The 25,512-nt window shown below is 38.6% G+C and overlaps 1 protein-coding gene across 2 annotated transcripts in view; it reads right to left on the bottom strand.

The window, feature by feature from the left end:
- Nucleotides 1–604: 604 nt before the first annotated feature.
- Nucleotides 605–25,512, bottom strand: part of CTSC (cathepsin C) — a 111,991-nt gene continuing 87,083 nt past the window's right edge. For both annotated transcript variants that reach the window (XM_047877121.1, XM_047877120.1), the window contains 5 exons: nucleotides 19,709–19,875; nucleotides 15,226–15,381; nucleotides 10,548–10,663; nucleotides 4,947–5,078; nucleotides 605–3,652 (listed from right to left, as the gene is read on the bottom strand). In XM_047877121.1, coding sequence (XP_047733077.1) covers nucleotides 3,150–3,652; nucleotides 4,947–5,078; nucleotides 10,548–10,663; nucleotides 15,226–15,381; nucleotides 19,709–19,875 — 1,074 coding nt within the window. In that variant the 3' untranslated portion in view covers nucleotides 605–3,149. The remainder of the gene's footprint in view (nucleotides 3,653–4,946; nucleotides 5,079–10,547; nucleotides 10,664–15,225; nucleotides 15,382–19,708; nucleotides 19,876–25,512) is intronic.

Below are 25,512 nucleotides of genomic sequence, written 5' to 3'. Positions count from 1 at the left end.
AAAATTTAAAAAGCATTTGAAGGGGCACCTGGGTGGCTCCGTCGGTTAAACGTCCGACTTCAGCTCAGGTCATCATCTTGTTCATGGGTTTGAGTCCCACATCAGGCTCTGTGCTGACAGCTTGGAGCCTGGAGACTTCTTCAGATTTTGTGTCTCCCCATCTGCCCCTCCCCTGCTCTCTCTCTCTCGCTCTCTCTCTCTCTCAAAAATAAACAAACATTTAAAAAGCATTTGAAGAAAGGCAATCTCGATAAATGGACTTCTGAAAGGAAAAAGGAGGACATCAACAAAGACATGTGTTGCATTTTCTGTCCAAAGGCCAGTTTCTCTCCTCCGATTTTGGTTGGCTGTCATGATGAGAACATTGTGTAACACAACCAGAATGTCTACTGAGGTTTCAACTGTTTTACAGTCCAGACTATTTCACACTTTCAATCACAACTGCAATTCAACGAGGTCAATGTTTTATAGCTAATGAAACTAAGGTCCGGTGTCTAACTGACACTACCAATATTCAGTTTCAAGTCCACGCAATTTCCATCGAAGCAGAAGACTCTGATATGTCTAAAGCTTTCCAATTGTGGTCAGGAAGTTTCCACTTAACTTTAGAGCAAAAATAAATCTTTATTACAGTTAAGAAATATAAATATCACTATATTTAGAGGACAACTGTTAAATTAAGGCTTCTAAACTACCACATGCGGATTGAAGCTTAGAGTACTTGCCCCAGAGAGATAAGATTTCTGAAAGCTGGAAAGTAACTTAGAAATGATTTTACAGAACACGGTGAGTTTATTGGTCTCACAACACAGATTCCTTTCTCCTTTTTTAATTGAGAAGCAGCAGGAACAGTAGAAAGCCCTGAACATAGTGGAATCCAGATTTATCTTTATTAACTAGAACCCCAGGTATGCTATTTCACCTCTGCTGGCCTGTTTTTACTTTAATGAGAGGTGGACCAGGTGACCTTCCAGCACTAACGTTTTGTGACTATTATGCTTACCTTATCCTTACAGGAAAACCCCAAATAAGAAAATCAACGTATTACACCCATAGATTAACCTTAGTCATTTTTACTTCAGAATTGCAGTGACTTTTCTCTCAGCCATAGCTTCCAAATGATGGTCTCTCACCCTGTTCCACAGAGGGAGTAGCAGAGGCAACAGTGCAGTCAAGGATGTAAAAACCTCTACACCAAAAAAATCTAAATTATCTCACGTTTTTGAAGGTTTTTGTTTCTTTGTGCCAGTGTGCCTCTGTAGATTCTGTTCTACCTTAAAATTTAAAAAAAATCTTGGGGCATCTAGGTGGCTCAGTCGGTTAAGTGTCCAACTTCAGCTCAGGTCATGATCTCATGGTTCCGGAGTTTGAGCCTCAAGTTGAGCCCTGTGCTGTCAGTGCAGAGCCTGCTTCTGACCCTGTCCCCCTCTCTCTGCCCCTCCCCTGCTTGCGCTGTCTCAAAAATAAACATTAAAAAAAAAAAAAAGGAAAAATCTCATAAGCCCCTCCTCGACTCTCATAGCAAGGTACGGCATGTTTATTTATAGAACAGGTGTTAGCTGTTTCCTCACAGCAAACATTTTATGATTTGTGTTCAGAAAAAGACTTGAGTGATATCCAGTATTTATATACTCTTTTCTACATTCCAAATACTGTTTACATGTTCTACGTATTATGAAGGCATTTAACCCTCGGGGAGGTCTAAGAAGTAGGTACATGTATCCTTTACTATTCACATCTATTCAGTTCCTGGATTCAGTGGTTAGAGGTCAAATAAAGGTCAGCGAGCAAGTCTGGATGCTGTGAAATTGCATCATCTGAATGTACTTTTGTTTCCCCACTTGGGATGTTGAAAGGCTGAGGCTTAAATAAAGCTTAAATAAAGTAAACCATGCCACAGAAAAGTGCAAGGGTTTAGACATGGAGAGCTTACACAGGGTTATCTATCCCGTTATCTCCACCTCACAGACCAGCAAACTGAAACACAGGTGGGTTTAAGAAAACTGCCTAAGGCTTTGTTGCTCCTATGAGGCACAGCCAGAAAGCTTATCCAGGCACTAAGCACCAAAGTCAATGCCTCGCTTGTGCTTGGCTGCACAGCTAAACTTTATTTTCCTTTGTGGATGGCGGTGTCTCCACACATACAACACATGTTGTTCTCCTGGACATGTCTTTGGGGAGGTTAGCCAGAGTTCCCATCCTCTGCGAGCTCAATTTGTCACCAGACTTTGATTGTATGTTCTAATTAGCACGAATGTAAACAAGTTTTAGATTATGAAACTTGTTTTTTGTACAGCTTAAGAGTTTAATTCCACGGCTTGAAGAATCATGGTATTCCATGCAGTCACCATTTTTAATAAATTCTGCCACTGTGGATGAGGTAGTGATCCCTGTCATATAGAAACAGAAAGGCACCTGGGTGGCTCAGTCGGTTAAGTGTCTGACTTCAGCTCAGGTCACGATCTCAGTTTGTGAGTCTGAGGGCATCGGGGTCTGTGCTGACAGTGTGGAGCCTGCTTTGGATCCTCTGTCCCCCCACTTCTCTTTCCCTATCAAAAATAAACATTAAAAAAACAAAACAAAATACCTTATTTCTTTTCTCTATGGCCTCTGGTTCATCAAACATCCAGGGAATAATTTTAGGGTTAGTCATTATTTGCCCTTATCATAAGGGTTCATAGTTTTTTTTTTTAGTTGAAATACACTCAAATTCTTATTTTTTAAGTACTTACATAAGTAATAACATGAGTCTAACTGAAGGGGCCAATGATGAAAACTGCTAAGCACACATATATGTCACCTAAACACTGATTAAAAACTTAAAAAAAAATTTAATAATTTCCATATTTTCTTGATTTTTACAATTGAAAAATAAATCTGTGTTCTCACAAAGAGTTTTAAAAATATAGCATGTTTGAATTACAAATTATTAACAAAATCCTGCATTTTGTTCCTGCATAGTAAAGTAGGCCAGAAGTCAATGGGAAGGTATAATCAAATCAAACGCAGTTTTCGTTCTAAAGGCAAAAATCTTCATAGAAATTGATTCGTAATCTTCTGCAATTACTGCTATAAACGTCTCCATCTGTGATACACCAATCCCCTCTCATGACCGATGGAAGTCAGTAGGAATTGCTGGGAGGCATACCCTACAATTTAGGAATTGGTGTGGCTGCCACTGCTATGCTTTCAATTGCACACTCATCGGTTCCTCTGCGGATCCGGAAGTAACCATCTTCGCCCCAGCCAATGCCCCAGCTGTTTTTCACAATCCAGTAATCCATCCCAGACACTGGGTCAGTGCCATAGCCCACCAGCAAGACGGCATGATTAGTCAGCTCAAAGGGGTTGAAAGGGTCTCTCAGACCAGTGTGGTAGTAGATCCCCTTGCGGTAGTGGAGGAAGTCATTGTAGACTTCAAAAGCAACTGCCATGGGCCCATGGTGGACCAGTTCAAGCTTCATCAGGGCTTCGTTGCAGCCTCCATAGAAACCTCCCACATAGTGGTACTCGGAGGAGTAGTAACGGACGCAGTCCTCCTTCGGTTTGCATGGAGAGTCTGTGCCTGTGTAGGGGAAGCATGCCTCTTCCACCAGCCCAAAATCTTGGGCGTATTTTCCTGCAATGAGGTAGGGGAAGCCACCATCACAGCCTGAGGATGAATAACACACATTAGAAAGAGGCAGAGGAGAAAGTGTCCGATTTCCTATTTTTCCTTTTCTACTCCATTAATTTTTTGTTACCCCCAAGAGTTGTTCTTAGTTTAAATGCTACTTCATTCATCCATTAGCCACATAAGCTAACTACCCTCTCATCCCCATATAATTAACAGACATTTATTTGGCACCTGACATGGAAGGTAGCTATAATAGCACAGTGGTTGAGTGGGGAGGCTCTGAAGCCTGACTATGTAGTGAAGTTCAGATCCAAAACTGTGAAGAATTTAACTTCTCCATATCTCTGTTTACTTATCTGTAAAATATAGATAGGAATAGTACCTTCCTTGTAGCACTGGTTACTACATGTAAAAGCAATAAAAGTTGGCTATTATTACTATCATTGTTAAATAGCCAGACACCACAATGTGGCTCTTCCTGAAGGAAGTCTTCTCTGACTACCTACTGCAAAAAAAGTCTAAATCAGGTCCCCATCACCTGCCTCCAGTCCTTACCTTATTATAAACATCCATTAACGTGTATTTTTTCTTCACCGTTCTTTTCATTACTTAATTTCTACCTTCCTCACTTAAGTGTAAGGTTCATGAGGATAAAGGGCTGTCTTGATACTTACAGTTCCCAGGGCTTAGAAGTTACAATGTTGGGGTTTAATAAGTATTTCAAAAAGAACAAAAGGCTCAATGACAAATAATCATTCCTGGCAGTTTCACTCTCTACTGGCCCAATCTGGTGTTGACAGAAAACTTTAACCTGAGAATGTTTCACTGTCAATCAGTTGCAGCTGGGCTTTCTACATAGATTACCCATGCCCTGTTCTGAAAGCCCACTTTCAGAATTTTAGTTTCCTCCTAGAGAGAAACCAGTGTTAGTATGGTTTTAATACAAATTACATTTTGGGGTGAGACTTTAGTTGGAACTGAAACTTTACTGTTTAGAAGCTGTGTGGCCTTCAAAATATTACAGAACAACTTTGTGTCTGTCCTGTTTATAAACAGGGATATCTACTTCTCAAGGTTTTGAGCATTGCTAGATAATGTCCATAAAAGGCTTCTAAGAGCTAGTGCTCATTCAGTACATAGTAACTAGTGACATTTTGCTGAATGGTGCAGTGAATTCCATGAGAATCACTCATGAATAAGTGATAGGGCCAGAACTTGCACCTAGGTGCTCTGACTACAGACAGTGTGCTCTCTACTACACTATCCTTTTACCTTTGCCAACAATGGCCTACCACACCCAGGTAAAAAGGGCTTGAAATACAACACTTACCTTGAGCGTACTGGCTGCAAGAGACAACCTCCTGAGGGCTCAAGATTGGGGTCTGAGTATTGTTGGTTAATATACGAATTCTTGCTTCTAGCATACCCATGGAAGCAAATGAGTAGCAGCTGCCACAAGATGCTGGTGATGGAAAAGCAAGATATATAACCCAAGAGAACTTTGAAGCACTTACAAAGAAACACAGAAATATGTGAGTGGAGAGATACAATTAACATATTTATATTGTGTGTTGCTGTTATTGTAAGAATCAGCCCAATATAGAAGATTCAATAGACAAACACTATTAACCTTATAGACAAATGTTAAGATGTCAGCTTTCAAAAGGCCAAGGTTACTCTATGGGGCTTTCCGGGAGAATATTTTAGGAGGCAAAACAAAGCAAAACGAAACCAAAAAACTCCTCTAATCTCTGAAAAGAATTTGGTACTATTCCTGGTAATCAAGAAATAATGTATGTCTGTAGCATTCTGAGCCATTCAGTTGAGAAAAACTATGAAGGGACACATGTGAGCTGAGCTTTTAAATATCTCCAGAGCAGCATTTTCTAAAGCTACTTGTTGGGTGGAATTAACACTAAGAATGGCTCAGGTATGGGTGTATTATAGAAAGTTCAATTTAACCAGGGTCGAGGAGGCAAAATACAACAAAGTCCAAGAAAGGTAAGAGAGTAATTATAATGACAGATACGGTATTTAAGGTGGCCAATGAGGAAGTAAAGGTATAAGGAATATGGAGGTAATGAAATTGAAAACAGACTGGTTCTAAGGGGAAAAGGGCAAGAGCAATACAGTCATGGTCCCTTGAGAAGTGTCACCCAGAGGAAAGAGGAACACAAAAAGTAGCTGGATAGAGGTAAGGGAGAAGGGAAAAGAGAACTGCTTTATTTAATACCCGGATGTCCTGGTGAAGACAAAATTAATTTATTAAGAAGCAAATGCTAGGGATATAGTTGCTCTTTCAAGAGAAAAAAAATGTTTTATTATGAGGTAATTTATATACCTCATATATCATTTTTCTACATTTAACAGGTGTGAGTAAACACATAAATACATTTAAGAAAATATGGCACATGTGACAAAAATGGGATTTCAACTTGTTACATTCTAGAAAAAAATGAACATAGTTTTAGTATCTCTATTATACAGCCTCTTTCACCTCTGCCACTGACACAAATTCTACATAGAGTTAGGCTTGCAACAAATCAAAAATATTGGTATAAATGTAGTTACACACAATTGATATTATTCAACGTACTAATATATTATTTACCAAATTATTTGAATGGTGAGCACTCCCTTATGCACTAAAATAAGATTAATGAATAGACAATATTACATTAAAAAAATCCATTTCACATAAAGAGTATGTTGCCTTCTCTTTAATAAACCTGAAATTAGTAAAATTTAGTAACTGCCTTCCTTAGAGAGAAAAGTACCCAAAACAACATTATGTATTAGATTACTATCTACCGGGACACTGTTCTTCCCTTTCACCAGGTGATGCTGATTCACATTTGTCCCTGAGTACAAATGAAAGCCAGGATACTCTATGCTCAGCCCCTAACATCCTACACTCCAGCTGAATTACTTATACTGTTTTCCTCAAACTGAACTGTGAATTTCCATGAGTGTACATAAGAAATGTGCCTTCTTCATCTAGCTGCCTGATGCAATCAAGAAACTCAATGCGTGTTTGTAGAAAGAACATTCCAGTTACTAACAAGTGTATATAGATTTACATCCAGGGGGAGAAAAGTGACTTCATTGGTAGTAGTCAACCTTTATTTGTTTCTAAGCTATAAGGGAGGCAGAAACCTAGACTCTACTGTGAGTCCTCTCCAGTAGTTAAACAATACCACATGTCCTTGACTAGAGTCCATTAGAACTCTACTACCCTTTAACTGCTACCATTTCAGATGTTTCCCAAACTTGTCCCTATAAACATCTCAGATTTATCCATACCATATACTGCTTTTACTGCTAAGAGATCTCCTAAATGATGACGATTAGGACAAACACTTGGAAGAGGATCTTGAATTCACCTGGTGTAGTACCCACTTGATAATGTGTATGTTGAAACTCAGAGAGAAGCAATGATCTGTTCAAAGTCACAAAATGAATAGATGGCAGGTGCTAGTATCTAAGCATCTCCTAAGGCAGGTTGTGTTCTTTTCAGTTCATATGTCTGCATCTACTTGAAAGAATTTTCAAACTTTCTTTCCTGTCATCAAGTTACTAAATAGGCCAAAATTAACTTGAACATTTTGTTTTTGAAACCATCTAAATAATGCTATCCTTGGGACCCCTCTTTCAAATGACAGAGTGTCAGAGAACTAGATCAGCAACAGTAAATAGATAAAGCCAGTGTTCTTTTCAAGGTACACTTGTAATAAATAACATCCCAAGAATAGGGAAATGGCCCCATTTTGATCATCCAGCATTCTTGGGCCATGGGTATCCACAGAAATAATGACTCTTGGTACTAACCATTGAACCTTCTTCATCTGACCATCTAGCACTGTGGGAGCGATAGGCCACATGTACATTCAAAGGCTCAGAATGTGCTGTTAAGAGAGAGAAACTGCAGCAATGAGGTAAGGACACAACCTTCTTCAAGCCATTGACATTCCCAGAATAATGTGTCAGCTGCCAAGGAAATTAATGCCTCCTTTCAAAAAGTTAAGACTAGAATGTAGATTTTAAAAGAACCATTATTCCTTAAGACTACAAGGCAACAAAGAATTAAGGGGGTCTGACCCAGACAGAGCTTTGCAGTAATCAAATTTCCACCAACTCAAAGAGCTAATGTGATTTCCATATGGTTTAACTATGTTCGGCTGCCCCTTCCCACAGTGGAGGACACACTGAACTAGTAAGGAATCAGGAGTCTTCCCCATCCCTACTCCATGACTCAGCTGTGTGACTCTGGGCAAGTCACTGGACCTTTCTGGCACTTCCTTTTTATCTTGTATGTAAAATGAATAGCGTGGAACAATTTCAGGCCCTGCGTACAGAGGGTATTTAGAACAAGACTTAAATGAACTAGGTTTTGGACATTAGAAAAACACTGCATTCCCTAACTAATGTGACCTGAGAGACACCCCCTTTCCCTTTTGAAGGTGCAATAATAAAGACAGCACATAAGAGGGAAGAACAAAGTCCAAGTCTTCCAATTTCCTAGTTTCTCTTCCCTCTCACACTTAGACATAAATCTTAGCCACACAGCTGGTGCTTAAAGCAGCCTTCAAGTGTCAAGATAAAACCTCATTTTCCTCGCAATATTCCTTTTGTCACTCACCTTGATTTGCTTTCTGAATACAGCAAAGTTGTGAATTACCTTAACTTGGGTAATTTTGAATTCTGGGTCACCTAGAACACTGGTGTTCCTAATGTTAGTGGAATTTTCCAAGTAGCCCAGTTTCCCAGAAGAAAAAATAATTAATTTTTTCCCCAACCCAAAGTAAAGACAACCAAAAAGGAAGTCAAAAGAGGAACCTTTAAAAATTGCCCGTGTCTGTACAAATCATATTTATAGCACTCACAGAATATAGAACATGGGAGACAATGGTTTTTACCAAGCTATGAGAAAACCAGTGTCAAAGAATTCAGCTTTAAAAACTCTTAATTTCCTTCCCTTGCATTACTGTCTCATCACCAGTCAATTGTGTCTTTCTGGAAGTGAGTGGAACTTTTCTTTTTTTTTTCCTTTTGTTTTTTAATTTTAAAAATTTTTATGGCTTATTTTTGAGTGAGAGAGAGAGAGAGAGAGACAGACAGACAGACAGCACTAGCAGGGGAAGGGCAGAGAGAGAGAGAGAGGGAGACACAGAATCTGAAGACAGGCAAAGACAGGCTCCGGGCTCTGAACTGTCAGCACTGAGCCAGACATGGGGCTCGAACTCATGAACCATGAGATCATGAGCTAAGCCAAAGTCGGATGCTTAACCAACTGGGCCACCCAGGAGCCCTAAACTTTTCTTTTGACCCTCTCCTATGCCCCCAGCAAATTTTAAAAACACTACAAAAGCAGTTACCATATTATATTTTAATGTTTTTGGCTTGCAGATCTTGCTAAACTGCAAATCCCTAGGACAAGAGCTATATCAATTAGTCTTTATATCCTCAGCCGTTAAAAAAAAATCATAACACATTTGATGCTCTATAAACACCCTATAATACGGCAAGAACAACCATGTGCCAGGCCCTCAATAATCAACACTTGACGTGCAGTATTTACGTAATCCTCTCAGATAAGTATAGAGCATCTCTTTGATGACAGAGTAAATTTTAAGCCTCTCTGGACATCAGCCCTTTAATTTCACTCTCCATTCATTTCTCAATTACTTGCAAAGTTCTCTCATCCCCCATCCCTCCTTTGCAAAGAAGCCCTCCCCAGGAAAGAAAAAGCAGGGGAGAATTTTCAGGATCTCTTTCTCTAGAGCTGAAGAGTCCCAGAACAACTCGTGAAAGGGAAGACAAAGAGATGAGACTTCTGATGTCATTTGGAGTACAGGAACCTTGCTGGCTGGCTGCTCTAAGACCTGCTCAAAGATCTGTACACTCAGAAGACTTTGCCAGGATTCAGTGAGGATGGAATCAAAGGGCTGGTGGTGAATGCTGAGAAGTCAGGCTGATTATCATGGAATTTCTAGGAAAGGGGAAGAACAATTTATTTTGGGGTGTTATTAACTTATAATCCTCTCAGAAGACACTAATCAGAATGTTTCCAGACAGCAAATAGTACACCTATTTTACAGTAACAAATCAGTCGTGTGTACTGTAATTATCTTCAAAATGAGCTTAGAAGCAATAAACCTGAGTACGGTATAAATGATTCTCCAAGTCACTGTTGGCTAAAATTTAGGATAACAAGATAATTTGCTATCAAGCACTACTGGAGGAAGAGTTATTCAATCTACTCATATTGTATCAAATTTCTGAAAATAATGGATAAAATGCAATTATGATGATACTTTTGGTAAAGCTGGGCTCCACAAGGTCACCACTCAGGAAGCTTGGTTAATACTTACCATCATATGTCCTGTTGACATAAAATGAATTAAAAAGGTCCTTACACAGCTCAAAAAATCTACTGTAACAGAAAAAAAAAATTAAGGATCTATTTTTCTGGGCTCATACAGTAACTAAAAACTAAACGGTGGGGAGCAGAGGGTGGAATGTGTAGGGGCAAATGGCCAAGGCAGATTCCACCAAAGCACTTACAGAAGGAAGACCAATTTCAATTCTGTGCAGTTCTTTGTTTCTGCATGAGTCTCTCCTACTGGGGAGAGCAGATGAGCTTGTCTTACTGGTTACTGATTAATCTCATTAGCCGCCTAGAAGTACTTGCAGAAGGCTACTATAGAAATGCTGGGCTCAGCTGGAGATTATCTATTATCTCTGATCTGTCATGGATAAAAAAGGAAGGAGTGGCCATTGGCTATATACTTTCCATTTCTTTACTAAAGTGGATTGTGCCTGTTTCATCCCTGTATCCCCAGAATCAACCGGAGAGCCTGGTATATAGTAAGTGTTCAGTATTTCAGAATGAATAAATGAAAAATCAGACTTTTTTTTTTTTTTTTTTTACCTTGGTTTCTAACAGGAGTAACAAAATTGGTACCATGAACATTTCTCCAGTCCCAAGATGCTGGCAAATGTAAAAGCTTTTCATGTATTTCAGCAGTCAGTGGTGCAGGTTTGGGTCTAGGACAGAAATAATACATTTGACATCAACATATAGTCATTCCTTTGAGGATGATTTCCTAACCCTTAATTCCATGATTTCAACTACATGGCTGCCTAGAATCTACATTCAGGCCCAAGGAGCACTTGTCCTATCAATGTTTCAATTATACAACAATGTGTCCACTAGGCCAGTGTTTCAACTACACAACTAAGTTCTATAAATGGCTTTACAAATGGCTTTCACAACTGGTTTCTTTTTCAGGGTTAGCAACTTTCTTCTATGAAAGGACCCTGGTTATGTACATCATTGAGATGCTATTTTTAGTGTATTTCAATAGCTGCATTTTCTTAAACAGATTGTGACTAAGAAAGTAGACACATGGGAAGTTGAAGATGGCCTACAAAGGATACAGAGAAAATACAGGAACTACAGAGGTTTGACTCAGGAGATGGTTAGTGGTGATGGTGAGGTGGTTATATAAGAAGTCAAGTAGCACAGAGATTAGAGATCAAGTCAAGTAGACAACTGGCTCCATAAACAACAGATGAAAATGCTTCATCATTACAGAACTGTACCTTATAGGATATGGTTGGAAAGCAAGACACAAAGAGAGGACTTGCCTGGGATGATGGATGAGGGACAGACACATCGTCCGGAAATGAGAAAACTGTTCTACAAGCTTCTCCATGTTAGCAATTTAAAACAAATAGCATTCCAGCTCTAGACACACTAGATTTCTTAGGCATTTTCCAGTCTGTGAAATGACTTCAGTGTTCCAGGTCTTCCTGCTGCTCCTTTTACCCCAAATGCCTGCTGCCTGCTGCTTAGAAGAAATCCCTTTAGAAGTTCTTCCCTAACTTCTACTTTAAAGACCACTCACACAGCAGCGTCTACCCACCAGCCGCCAAAAAAACTCACTTCTATGCTCTATCAACTCTTTAGTTAGGGCACTACTATTACACATTGATAACATGTATCTTTCTGATTATACACTATGTGAATTTCTCATTCAACTTGGCATTGCCATATCACACTGTTCTAACTTTTCAGTGCTTATCCAGTTTACCAGGTTCCAATTTAGTTACTGGCAATGGACACAGTGGACACAATGGAAATGAAACAGAGGAAGAGGAAAAACAAAAACCACTCGTTAATAGCAATCATAACCTTCTGAAACTGTAAAGATAGCATATTCCATAAAGAAGTATCAATTTTTCACTAAAATATTAACTAAGCCAGGACATTGCTGGAAACTCTACGTGACAAGGAGATGAACTTGATGTGATCTGTGACCATATGAAAGACTGCATTAAGAGACATGAAACATATGGGGCACCTGGGTGGCTCAGCTGGTTGAGCATTTGACTTCGGCTCAGGTCATGATCTCATGGCTTTTGAGTTCGAGCCTCACGTCGGGCTCTGTGTTGACAGTTCACAATCTAGAGCCTGCTTCAGATTCTCTGTCTCTCTCTCTCTGTCCCTCCTCCACTCACACTCTCTCTCAAAATAAATAAATAAACATAAAAAAAAGATATGAAACACAGAGCAATTACAATAACACAAAGAAGTTGTAAGTTATAAAACATACAACTTAGATAATGTCAATGGAATGACCAAGGTACATAAAAAAGCTATGCACCGCGAAAATTTTAGGGCAGGAGAAAAAAACAAATCAAGAAACGAATCTTGGATATTTCTTTCAAGATTTATAAGTAAAAATTAGGTGTGAACAATTTTTGGAAGGAAATAAAGTTTCCATGATTTTGCACTGCAAGGATAAAAGATTCAATCTATCAATACATATTAATTGTACTGTATATACTTAAGAATACACTAAGTAATTTGAAAGATTAAAAAAGGAATTGGGGGCACCTGGGTGGCTCTGTCAGGCGTCTTTTTTTCTTTTTTTTTTTAAGGCTTATTTATTATTGAGAGACAGAGAGACACAGAATGTGAGCAGGGGAGGGGTAGAGAGAGGGGGAGACACAGAATCTGAAGTAGGCTCCAGGCTCTGAGCTGTCAGCACCGATAGGCGTCTGACTCTTGATCTTGACTCAGGTCATGATCTCATGGTTCATGATTTCGAACCCTGCATCAGGCTCTGCACTGATCCTGTGGAGCCTGCTTGGGATTCTGCCTCTCCCTCTCTTTGCCCCTCCCCCATTCATTCTCTCTCTCCTCTCCCTCTCAAAAATAAATACACAATTTTTTTTAAAAGGAAATTGAAGTTTGGCAGCAAAATGTAATTTCTGAGCAGATATCTTAGGTCATACTGACCTCCTACAAATGGTTTCACCACTTACTAGCTGTCTGACATTTGTGAAAGAATTTAACATCACAAAACTACAACTGACTCCTATTAAGATGGGTATAATCATACATACCTCAAACGATTACTATAAAATAATTCAAATATGGTAATGATTACCAAGTGCTTAGAACAGCTCCTATCTCTGCAAATCCTTAGTAGATTAAGCTCTTACGATAACTCCCATCATCATCATCACCCATGCCATTAAGAGGATTAAATATGATGTGGATACCTTTATTTAAGCGACTGTCTGGCACAAAGCAGGCACTCAGATGTTAACTTCCCTCTTCCTACCATGCTATAAGGCAGAGTATTTGCCTGTCAATGCACAGACAGACAAAACTAAAAGAATGTGACAACAGAAGCTCGATGATGTGAAAATGAAGAGCAAAAGCCATTTGTGAGACAGGTAAGAATTACAAACATTATAGGTGCAGCACACATTTTGGGCTCTTAATCATTTGGGTCTAGATTCTTTAACTTTGGTGAAAGCTCTGACCTCAGGGAGATGACCATAACCAATACTTTTTCTATACTTTCAGCAGTTTCAATGACTCCCTGAACCTCAAGTTAAGGATCTGAGAGTTTCTATTATGTCATTGGATTCTTAGAACTAATTTATATACAAAAATGCTACTGAAAACCAGGCAGCCAGACCACAATGTCTGCTTCAGAATTTTCCATTTCACTCAATTCCATCTCCTATCTCTAAACTTCTATGGAGCCGTAGCCACAGAAGCAGCGCTTCATAAAGCTAGCCCTTCTTTAAAACAAAGGTGGTTGGGTGGAGAGACAGAAGTGCCAAACACAAAAGAGTTCCTGAGAAACATGGCCCATGGCACATGGCAAAGGAATTGTGTCTGAGGCTCAGATGCTCAAACCTCTTTCTCTCGCGCCCCTTTGGATTTTTACTCAACAGTTCTCACTTCTTGTCTCACACACACACAATATAGTTCCTTCACTTTCTCAAACCTGGATACAACATGCTCTCTTCCCTAATTTCCACTCACTAGAGTCTCATGGGCTGGAAATTCCTTAGAATACACTTTGAGAAATACTGTAGGAGAGTCTTTTGAGAAAGGGGCAGGATTATCAGAGAATGCTATCAGTTAGATAGGAAAAATCTCTACCCAGAGTCATAATTGAAAAATGTCAGAGTATTAGGATTATTAGTCTGCAAATGAAAAAAATCAGAAACGCATTTTAGTTAATTAATTAGTGGCCCGTTCAAACAAAACCTGAACCAAAACTCTATGGAGATTAATAAGGAAATAATCACTGTATTCTCTGAAAACTGGAAAATGTTTTTATGTACCAAAGAAAAATTACCTACACAATTTACTGAGTCCCACTGACTCCTTATTGGTTTCCAGTTCTCTGCCCTTTGGTGAGATCAATTTCTCCTCAACAAGGTATGGCATCCCCGGAATAACCTTGGTCATTTAACAAATGTTTAGGGACTATATATTCTGATAGATCCACCTATAGCTTTGAGGAAATTTTTAAAAATCTACCAAATTTCTAATATAAATTCATTTTCTTAAAGTAAGAAATATGCCATGGAAGTGTCACTCCTGGCTGAGGGAAGTAGACAGAAGTACACTGATAAATAAGGAGCAATTTTCTTTTTGCTGGACCTGATAATAGGGAGTGTTGAGATTTTTACAGTGACAAATCTGACAGTTCCTGAGGCAAGATGAGGGATATTTGAAACAAAGAGTGGCATGAATGGGGTTAGCTTGACAGCAAAGTTTTCAGTAACTGTGTGTCTTATTTTCTGAAAGCAGGTCAGGATACTGAATATAGGCACAAATTTAAAAGGCTTGGGTTAACCAGGTTAAGTTTATTTATTAGATAATAGGCAGTAACACAATCATAGCTGGGTACAGGAAGATGAAGCTGGTATTTTAAAGAATGTCTAAGAATGGGGACCAGGAGGAAAAGAAACCAAAGAGATGGGACTAGACAGACAGGAGGTGGGAGGCTGATCCATAATGCAGCAGAGAAATGACAAAACCCTAAGCTGGCATGTAGAAAATGGCCAGGGAACGATGGCGGCGGCAGATGATGTGAAAGCCAACAGCCATAAATAGGACTCAGAGCACTAGGATGTATGTGAAAAGGAGAGAGAGAGAGATGGTCAGAAAAAAAGATAATGTAACAAACTGGAATGAGCAACAACATGGTGGGCAAACCAGGGAGAGCAGGTTGGAGGGGAGAGTGGCATTAAAATATCTTTATTAGCGATAAACAGATATGCTTTATTACCTTGGGATTCTTCGGCTGTGACCACCACCTCTCCTAATCATCTCTCTCAGGGTGAGAGTCTCATATTCCATGTATGTGGTTGCAGTCCAAGACTTCTGAATGGCATTGATTGCTTTCACAAAGTCATGGTTATATTGGTAGAGCCTATTAGAATAGCTAACAACAAAAATAAGACAGTCTCAGTTATCCTCTTTACAGATGTAATTAGACTTCATTAAAGTAGGCATCCTTATACTCTGGGCCTAAGTGGAAAGTGGAATAATATTTTAGGAAGGCAATTTTTTTTTTTTTTTGCTTTTTTTTTGGTAATGCAACTGAACCACTTTATTCAAATCTTCAAAATAATCTTTATTTTACATTTTTAGTATAAAAATCAGTAAGTTAAATGCACCACAGTTTAAAAAGAGCCATAACACTGAATTTCCATAATAGTCAATGATAATCCAGCATCACACAAAGAGAACACAAAATTTAGATAAACTGAAATTATCAGATAAAATAAAATCCAATTTCAGAAAACAAAAACCAAACTACTAGGATTCCTGAAATACTCAATCTTAATGAAATTTCACTAGACTCAAGTCATTTTTTCTTGTATCATATTCAGAGTATGAGCCTATTAATCCAGTTCAAGAATTTTTGGGAGCCATTAGTAACCGCATCAGACACTCTAACAATATATGTAACCAATTTTTGATCTGAAAAATCCCCTTAATTTGACTCTAACGTCATCAGGCTTCTGAAATATATCCTAGTCCTTACCCGTCATATTTTAAACAAACTGTTGTTTATAGCAGTTTGTGTTAATAGCTTTTGTTCAAATAGAGCTGTATTTCTGGCACCAAAGCAAGTTTGAGTTTGTTCATGTACGAAGACATGACCTGTAAGGAAGGTCCAAAAAGTACCCTTCACTTTTGCCTGAGGGAAAGCACATGTATACCAAGAGTCTAGAACTGGAATGTCTCGTATAAAATAAAAGTTCAAGTTAACAAAGATCTATGTGTAAGGATGTTTGATGAAACACTTTTATAATACTGATAGATTATAAATAACCTAAATAAATGTTCTAAGATAAAGCATTGATTAACAATGGTACTTCATTGACTATGAGTTTATTCAGTAAAAATGTACAGGAGATTATTTACTGCGTGAAAATTAAAGGATATCTCACTAAAATAGAGTCTGGAGGTTTGGCAAGGGGAGCTCTCATGCCCCACCACTCTTCATCAATGGCAAATCCAACAGGAAGATAAGGATCTTGCCAGTGGATACAACTTTACTATCCCATCAGGAGGAAGAAAGGCTTACCTCCTCCCCTGGCAAGGCCCAGCCAATGGGAGAGAGCCGCAGCTCAGCCAATGAGAAGCCACTATACTTCCAACTCCCAGTTTCCTGCATGACTGTTTTGTTTATCATAACCTTCCCAGTTCCCTCCTATACTCTATAAAAGAGCTTGCTTCCCTTGCTCTGCACACTTGTGTACGGTTTTTGCCATAGCTTGCTGGTCACAGTTGCAATTCTCTGCTATTCCCAAACAAAATCACCTTTTGCTGGTAAAATAACTGTCAGTTTTATTTTTAATGTTAACAAGTGATACGGAAGAGTATTCACACTGTATATAAATAAAAAGGTAGGATATCAATAAGTTTATATACAATCAACCAATTTTTGTGAAAATATACTTAGAGTATAAATACATTTTTAAAATGCCAAGGGGTGCCTGGGTGACTCAGTTAAGTATCTGGCTCTTAATTTAGGGTCAGGTCATGATCTCACACTTTTTGGGTTCTGTGCTGGCAGTGGAGCCTGCTTGGGATTCTCTCTTTCCCTCTCTTTGCCCCTTCCCCACGTGCTCTCTCACACTCTCTCTCTCAGAATAAATAAATTTTAAAAAGTAAAAAATAAAAGGCCAAAACTTGTTATCTCTGAGTGGCAACATAGAATCACTACCTTGCCCCACCCGCTACAAGTTTTACAATGCACCTTTATAACTTTGTAATAATAAAAAAAAGGAGATGACAGCATAAACTGTATATAATGTACATATAGCATGGCAAACACTATAACATAGGAGGCAAAAAAATTTTTTTACATATGGACGTTAGGTTTACATCCTTGTTATTCAAATGTGGTTCTTGAACCCAGTATTAGCAGCCACACCTGAAAGCCCATTAGAAATGCAGATTCCAAGTATCCAATCCAGACCACCAAAATCAGAAACTACATTTTAACAATATGCCCAGGTGATTCACAATAACATTAAATTTGAGAAGCACTGGTTTCCCTGATCTCAAATGCTTGGGTATGGATATGGATACGGATATAAATAAATCTAATACACAGAGAATATGCTTACAAAGCAAAAAGACTGGAGAAGTTGATTAGTCATACAATACAAACATGTATCAAACCTATGTTCCAGGTACTAGGATTATGGATAATTATTTCTACTTAAGAAGATTCTGTCACTGAAGTGTGACTCATTATCCAAGACTTCCCAATTATGCAAAGCAAGATACACCTAATTTGAGTAACACCTAGGCATGTTGTGAACTGTTCTTTCCCTTTTTATTTAGATGTTCACAGAGGAATTATTTTGACATAGTCAAAGAAACCTGGGAGCACTGAAAACAATAAGAAAAATGTGCAACTACTTTGATAATCATGTGTATACATGTTTTTATCAAAGCTCTTTCCTTCTTGCAAAGTGTGAAACCAGAGAGTTATGATTATTAAATAGATTTTAAAACTTCCTGTATCTGGTTTCTGACAACACTAACAAAATAAAAACAAGTTACAGTTGTTTGTTTCTTTAGATACGAGGGCAAATTTTAAATTGTAAAGGTCTAGTTTGAAGTGTTTTCCACTGATGGGAGTCACTGTTGACTCTCAGGTATTCAAGAAGCAGTAAGTTAGTCCTGCTTTTCTTGCTTTACCCTAGCAACACATCAGACAGGGACATGTGCACTATACTAATGACAAGGTAGGTCTTAAACACTATTATTTTCAGTGTTTAAGATCCAAGGAAATTAAAAATAATGTAGTTTACTATGGGATAACAGATCATTAAGAGCTGAGAGAGACCTTAAAGATCTCTTTAAGCATAGAGCAGAAGACCTTAAGGTCTTAAGCAGAAGACCTTAAAGCACAGTCCCAAATGCTCCTTTCACAGGTGAAGCGGAAGAGGTTCTGAGCATGCCAGTGAGTAGCTTCTTCATTAAGTGGGACAATGTTTAAAATACCGAAAAGAGCACATTAGTACACAGCACATCCCAAGTGGGAGAGGGAAAAGTGAACAGTTTAATAAGAAAAGTGTTGCTCAAGGATCAAGTCAAGCAAAGTAATTTAAAAGCTAAATTCAAAATGGAGAGGATGCATTAGTCTAGATCTTTATGAGTACTTTCCCAGACAAGTGCCACTTGTCCTCTTTAAACTCCTGTCCCCATTGTCTCTACCTCAGAACCACATCCCCAACTTCTCTACTGTAGGATCACTCACTGCCCATGTGGCCTGGCCTGGGAAAATTTATTCATGGGTACTTTTAGTGGATTTCAGAACTAAATAAAACAGAAAAGGCTGCTACCAATAATACCCATTTATCTTTTCCTTCCAAATAACTAAAGTCTGAAATCTCTCATTTGTGTGGTTCACAGTTACTTAACCTGGACCTTGCTTAACAAAAACTTTAACTGCGTATTGTAAGTTGAATTGTGTCTTCCCAAAATTCATAGGTTCAAGTCTAAACTTCCTCGGAAAGTGATTTGGAGACAGGACCTTTAACAGGGAAATTACAGGAACATGAGGTCCTATCAGTGGTCCCAAACCCAATATGACTGGTGCACTCAGGAAAAAAAGAGATTAGGAAACAAACTGAGGGGTGACATGTAAGGACACAGTGAGAAGGTGGCTGTGTGCAAGCCAGGGACACAGGCTTCACAAGAAACCAAGCCGGCTGACATGGTGGATCTTGGACTTCTGGACTCCAGAACTGTGAGAAAAGAAATTTTTGTTGCTTAAGCCACTCAGTCTGTGACACTTGGTTTCGGCAGCCCCAGCAAACTAATACACTGCTACATCACTACTAAGAACTGTCAGTTCAGTTACTCACTGCCCTTGTTTAAAAGTTATGTTCAATTAGTATCACCTATGATTTGTTGCAACATAAACATTGGCATGTACAAGTGTTAAGCAATCACATGGCAATGATAAACCGCTCTTTTCTTTCTTTGGCACTGCAATTCTATGGTCCTTCATATAAATTTTCTTGAAAGCCATCAGTGGTCCATTACTCTTGGAAAAAATATTTTCTTCTCTCCATTCCATTACTCAACATGTTTTTCCAGTTAGGTTTTATATAATATGGCCTATGTTTCTATGTTAAATAAATTGTATATCATCAAAATAATGTTTTCCAAGAATTAACATAGACGCATCCTTCTACATACTATACAACTAAGTGTATTTTTCCCTTGTAACAACTCACTTTTCCGGGAGACTCTCAAGGTGTGCTGTGTTCACATTCACATTCTCAGAGGTACTTCCCACCTTGGTTCCCGTGAAGCAAGCCCAGTTCCGGCCCAGCACATCGTGCACCCATCCAGGCATGGTCTCCTGGCAGTAACTGATTACCTTGCCGCACTCTTCTTCATACTGCAACCAAGTAAGGGAAGGAAACGTCAAGCAAATGGATCTGTGCTCATCTGTCAGGACCCTTTTCCCGGCTCCCATTCACAGTCCTTTCATCTTGGGAACCAGCCTCTGCCAACCAAAAGAAAAAATGCACCCTGAGAGGTTACATTCTGAGAATTACTCTACAAAAGGAGGAGAAATAAACTTTTCTATGATTGCAGGAACTGACTGCCAAAAACAAAATTTGCATAACAAAACATTTCTGGGAATGAAAATCAGGGGGAAAAAACCTAACATTTTTAGAGCATCTGCCCCATGGCAGGCATTTTACAATAGTTTCCTCCTCATGTAGTCCTCGCTAAGCCAATGGGGAAAGAGCCTTCAATAAGCCCATTTACCAGCAAGTAAGTGGAGGCTCGGCTGAGAGAGGGTATGTAGCTCCTAAAATAACAGAGCAGTTACACGGCAGAAACAAATTTCTGTTCAATCTGTCAGACTATACTTTTCTACTCAAAGAAGATGTACTCCAGCAAACTACAAAAATAAAGGATGAAAAATTTCCATAGAACTAAACAAAATCCTTTTTCCTGTCAACCTCACAATTTATTAGGATAATCTGATTATGGGGGAGAAAAGTAACCTGATTATTAATATTCTCTCCATTATATTTCATTAATATGGCCCTTTGTCCTATTCCAATGTTAATACTGAACACCTATAATGTGATAGATCTAGGATTTGAACTCAAATACATAGGTTCCTGAGCTTACAAACCCTCATGTTATAACATCTCCTCATGGAGAAGGAAAGCCCAGAATGTGGGAGGAAGAAAGGGAAAATTCATGCTAAATTTCAATGAGGAGGGTCTTGGGCACAATTTCAGGCACTGACTTACTGGAACAAAAGCACAGAAGCAGTCAGATGACACATAAACAAATTGCCAGCAGTCAGCTGAATTGCAATACTTTTCTTTCGAAAAGTACATAGTAGGTTATTTTTGACTCTCAGGCTATAGTTTGCGAACTCCTAAAAAAACAGGTATCACTTTACCTGTGTGCAGGGGTTGGCAAACTTTTCTAAAGCCAGAGAAACAACATTTGAAGGCTTGCTAACTATAAGGCCTCTGTCAAAACCACTCAACTCTGCCACCGCAATATAAAAGTTGTATAGGAAACACAGAAATGAATGAAGTAGACTGTGTGCCAGTAGAACTTTATTTACAAGACCAGGCCCAAGGTTTGCAACCCCTGTGTTTAGAGGAATGCATGGGCTAAACTATACCTAAAGGTAGGATTACCTTTGCATCAGACTCTCTCTGAATTCAAATCATATTCACGAATGGAGTTAAAAATGCTTGGCCTTAGAATCCAAAAAAACTAGATTTGAACCTTGGGATTCACCACCCACTAAGCTATACAACCCAGGATAAGTGAGTATGGACTACTCACATAGATTTATACTCTGCATCCGTATTGGTGGTTCATGACATTGTGAAACCTGTCTATCCACAGCTGGCTAAGCATGTCTTCACCTGTGTGAGTTCAGCTTCCTGCTCATGTCCCTGCTAAAGCCCCAACTCAGGATGAGAAACACTGAAACAAGGGCCTTAGAATATGACCAAGCTGCAACATTAGAGGGTGTGTTGCATAAAAGGATCAGTAAAATTTATATTAAAATCAAAACTACTATTTTTATAGATCAAAAACACACTAATATTGGTACCTCATTTGATGGAATCTAAACCCCTTAGCATTCTTTTCAGTGTCTCTTTGGCACAGGCTCTTGATCATGTTCCATTCTCTGCAGTGTGGTGGTCAGACAGGCCAGGTGGGGTTAAGCCAAGGCTCCCCCACCTCTGCCGTTTCAGAAAGCAGTCTGACAAGACTTTAAAGAGTTCTTGAAATGTACCTTACAAAATATGTCAGATACATATAAATGAAAAAAAAAATACTACACGTAGGAAGACACTCATTGCAACAGAAAAGTTAAAACCAAGAACTGTGTCCTAAATGTTCATGTATAAAAATAAAGGAGTATTATACGGCATTTTAAATGATAAATGTGAGTTCTATAGGACAGACGGCTGCCTGCTTCTATGAATGTAGTTTTATTGAACACGGCCAGGACCACTTGTGCACATATGGTCTATGGCTGCCTCCATACTACAGCAGCAGAACTGAGTAGCCACCTTAGAATACCTAAGGCTCACAAAGCCAGAAATGTTTACTACCTGACCTTATAAGAAAAAGTTTATCGACCTCTGTAGAAAACCTAAGTTAAGAAAAAAAATTACAAGATAGCACTTAAGTTGAATACAAATGCAAAGAAGTTTCAAAAATGGAAATAAAAGGCAAAATCAGTCTCTGGGTAGAATCTTCTTACTTATAAAATGAGGACTGCTATATACAATTATTCACTTTAAAAAATATTCTTGGGGTGCCTGGGTAGCTCCATCAGCTAAGTGTCCAAGTTTGGCTCAGGTCATGATCTCATGGTGAGTTTGAGCCCCACAGGGAGCTGTCTGCTGTCAGCACAAAGCCTATTTCAGATCATCCCCCTCTCTCTCTGCCCCTATCCCACTTGTGCACACGCATGTGCCATCTTTCTCGAAAAATGAATCAACATTAAAAAAAATAAATTAAAAAATTTCCTAAGAATGAAACTCATAGCCTACAAAGTCCTGGAAGAGGATGCCTATGAGAGATGGTCAAGGTGTTGTTAGAGGCTGTTAACACTCATCTGTTTTGGAATTACTATTACACTTGAAAAAAATTATTTATAGAACTTATTGAGTATTTTGCTAAGGTCTTTCATTTATTTATCAAATATTTATTGGCCACCTATTTCTCAGGCATCAGTGCAAGGTACTAGGCACGCACACATAAATGTATTGATGTGGCCCTAGCCCTTAAGAGGTTCACAATTCAATGAAAGAAACAAATAATTCATTACAACATCATGTGGTTCAAGAAGCTAACCATGCTGGAGAAGCCCGGGAAACTTCCCCATCTAAGCAGAATTTAGATCACAGATGAAATAACTTTCCCCTAATACCAAAAGAGTTAGGGGCATTCAAGTGAGAAGAACTGGGCCCCATGTTTTTCATCAGTGTGGTTTTGCTCACCTGGTTGGCACAAATGAGTCATAGTTACAAGCATCATGTCTAACACCAAATGAACTTTCCCTGTGATGGGAAGGCTGACTTGTTATTTTGATAGAGGGGGAAAAAATTCACCAAAGCATGACTGATTTTGCTGAAGTTTCTAACCACATTTTTTTAAGGACTCTGTATTTTTTATCAACATTATGGAACTATAGCACCTTATCAGTTCACATTTTGATAAATATCTTACCCATCACTCATAAATCTTCTAAGTTCAAGGAAACCGAGATAATATAGTCTCAGGGGACAAAATAAGAAAAGTAGTCAAACTAGAATTTATAAAACCAAGGGCTCTTCCCAATACCACACACCACTTCATATACTCTGTCTTTTCAAAAAGAGCTAGAGAAGTAAACATACTAGCCAACTCCAAAAACAGAGAGGAGATACCGACAAACCATGCAGCAAAGAGTTTCCATCTGTATCATTCGAGCCTCACAATGATTCCTTGGGATAATAGGCATCACTCTTTTCAGAAAGAAAAAAAAATTACATGCTTTGCAAAGTAAATGGAGAAGAGAGAATTCAAACATGGGTTCACAAGTTATAGGATCATTACTTTATTCACTGTTTCCTTTAAAAAAAAAAAGTTGAAGATTAACAGACTCTCAAGAGTAAAGTCCAAATTGCTGTTCACAGCCCTGTAAGGGGCACTTACATTCTCTAGCAACCCTAATGGTCATTTTCTAATTCAATCTTTTTACCTTTTTTTTTGCCAAGGTTTTTTGATGGGGAGCAAAGGTCAAAGACATGGTCTTCAGGCTGGACTTCCTAGACTGGATATCCAGCTCTGACACTTACTGTCTGTGTGATCCTAAGCAGGTTACTTATCCTTTCTGCACCCTCATCTATAAGATCAGGATGATAGTAGACTCCACCTCATATACTCTGTTTTACATGTATTGACTCATTTCACTTTCACAGCAGCTTATGAGGTTGTTCTCGCCTCAAAAAAAAAAAAAAAAGGCACTGTGAGAATAGGATTGTTTACTCAGGAAGCAGGAAACTGGCATTAGGAAGCAATTAGTTATGGAATGAAGTGAATAAATCAATAAGAGAAAGAACAACAAATGCCAAGTCCTCTTTAGCAATAACACAAGAAACTCAGAAAAGATACAAAGTTTGTAATTAATCAAAGTGCAGTGCTTCTAAGATATCACAGAGACCCTGAGATTACCTTATAAAAGGTAGGACGGGGTTGTAATACCCTGTAATCTGTGCAGGATTCAGTAGAAGAAGCATTGAGCACTCTAGAAGCCGACTAGTCAGTACCTTACACCTTGAAAGGACCACATGCTGTTCATGTTATTTTCTTGATTTGAACGTTCTCACGGTATCTGTCATTTTTGCTATTGTGAAATAGTTCTTATGTGATTCTGACATTATTACCAATTAAGAAGCTGAAGTTTTGGCCACACTATCCAGCTTGAAATATAGCCAAAGTATTTTTAAGGGTTTTCATTTATTTCATTTATATAAACATCAGTGTCCGAATACCGTCCTGCACAGATGGTGTAATTTAAGTTTCCATTCATTCATGCCAATTTCAACAGATAATTTCATAAAATGTAAATTCCACACACTAGCATTTAGGTTTAGAAAACTACTAGGATTTACTAGCTATCCATTTGCTTCTTCAAAATTACCCAAGGTCGCCAAACATTCTCAAACCCCTCTTCAAGTTCCCACTCATTTCATCAACTATCATTACTGTTACCTATTTAACTGATTGAAAAAGAACAGGTTTGGATATTTTAGAAGTTTAAAATCACCTTGTTCCATGGTTTCCCTGACTAATATACTTGGCAAATATTTGAATACTTTTATGTAATGCACTGGCTATCAGAAATAGGCAGTCTCGTAAAAGGGCTTTGCCCTTTAAATCCTGTTCTGCCACTTATAATTCATGTAACCTTCAGCAAACCACAACTAAGGAGCCCCAATTTCTTCACCTGATAGTGGAAATGATACCTACAACACTGGATACCTTTGAAGGATAAAGATGACATTGTAACTTTGATGAGTTTAAAAAGTTAGGAACATGAAACAAGCAACAGTAGAAGTATGATTATCTGTTACCACGGGGGGATACAGAAGGTGTTTTAAGACTGTAACTATGCCATCAAAGAACTTAAACACTAAGCCCAACCTGTCAGCTGAACAGTTGATACTGGTTGTCAACCAGTGGTTTCCAAAATGAGATGAAAGATGATCCATTAGAATATTGGGAAAAACATTTTTTTTTACATTTGTAATTATATACAAATAAAATTGAGAAACAACTTCCACTGTTCTTTAATTTACAAAGCAACCGATGCTAGTGTCAAGGTCAGAAGTTCACCTGCCAGGCACAGTGTGCTACACATGTGATGGGTAGGACACAGGATATCCTTTTTACATGGGCCTGCTTACACTGATTTCTGTACCTATCTGATTTAATGAAGCTAATTTTCACAAAGTGGCTTAAAATACTTGCAGAGAAACCCGAATTTGCA

Source organism: Prionailurus viverrinus, chromosome D1 (assembly GCF_022837055.1).
Source record: "Prionailurus viverrinus isolate Anna chromosome D1, UM_Priviv_1.0, whole genome shotgun sequence".
Lineage (NCBI taxonomy): Eukaryota > Metazoa > Chordata > Mammalia > Carnivora > Felidae > Prionailurus > Prionailurus viverrinus.
This window is presented reverse-complemented; position numbering and strand designations above follow the sequence as displayed.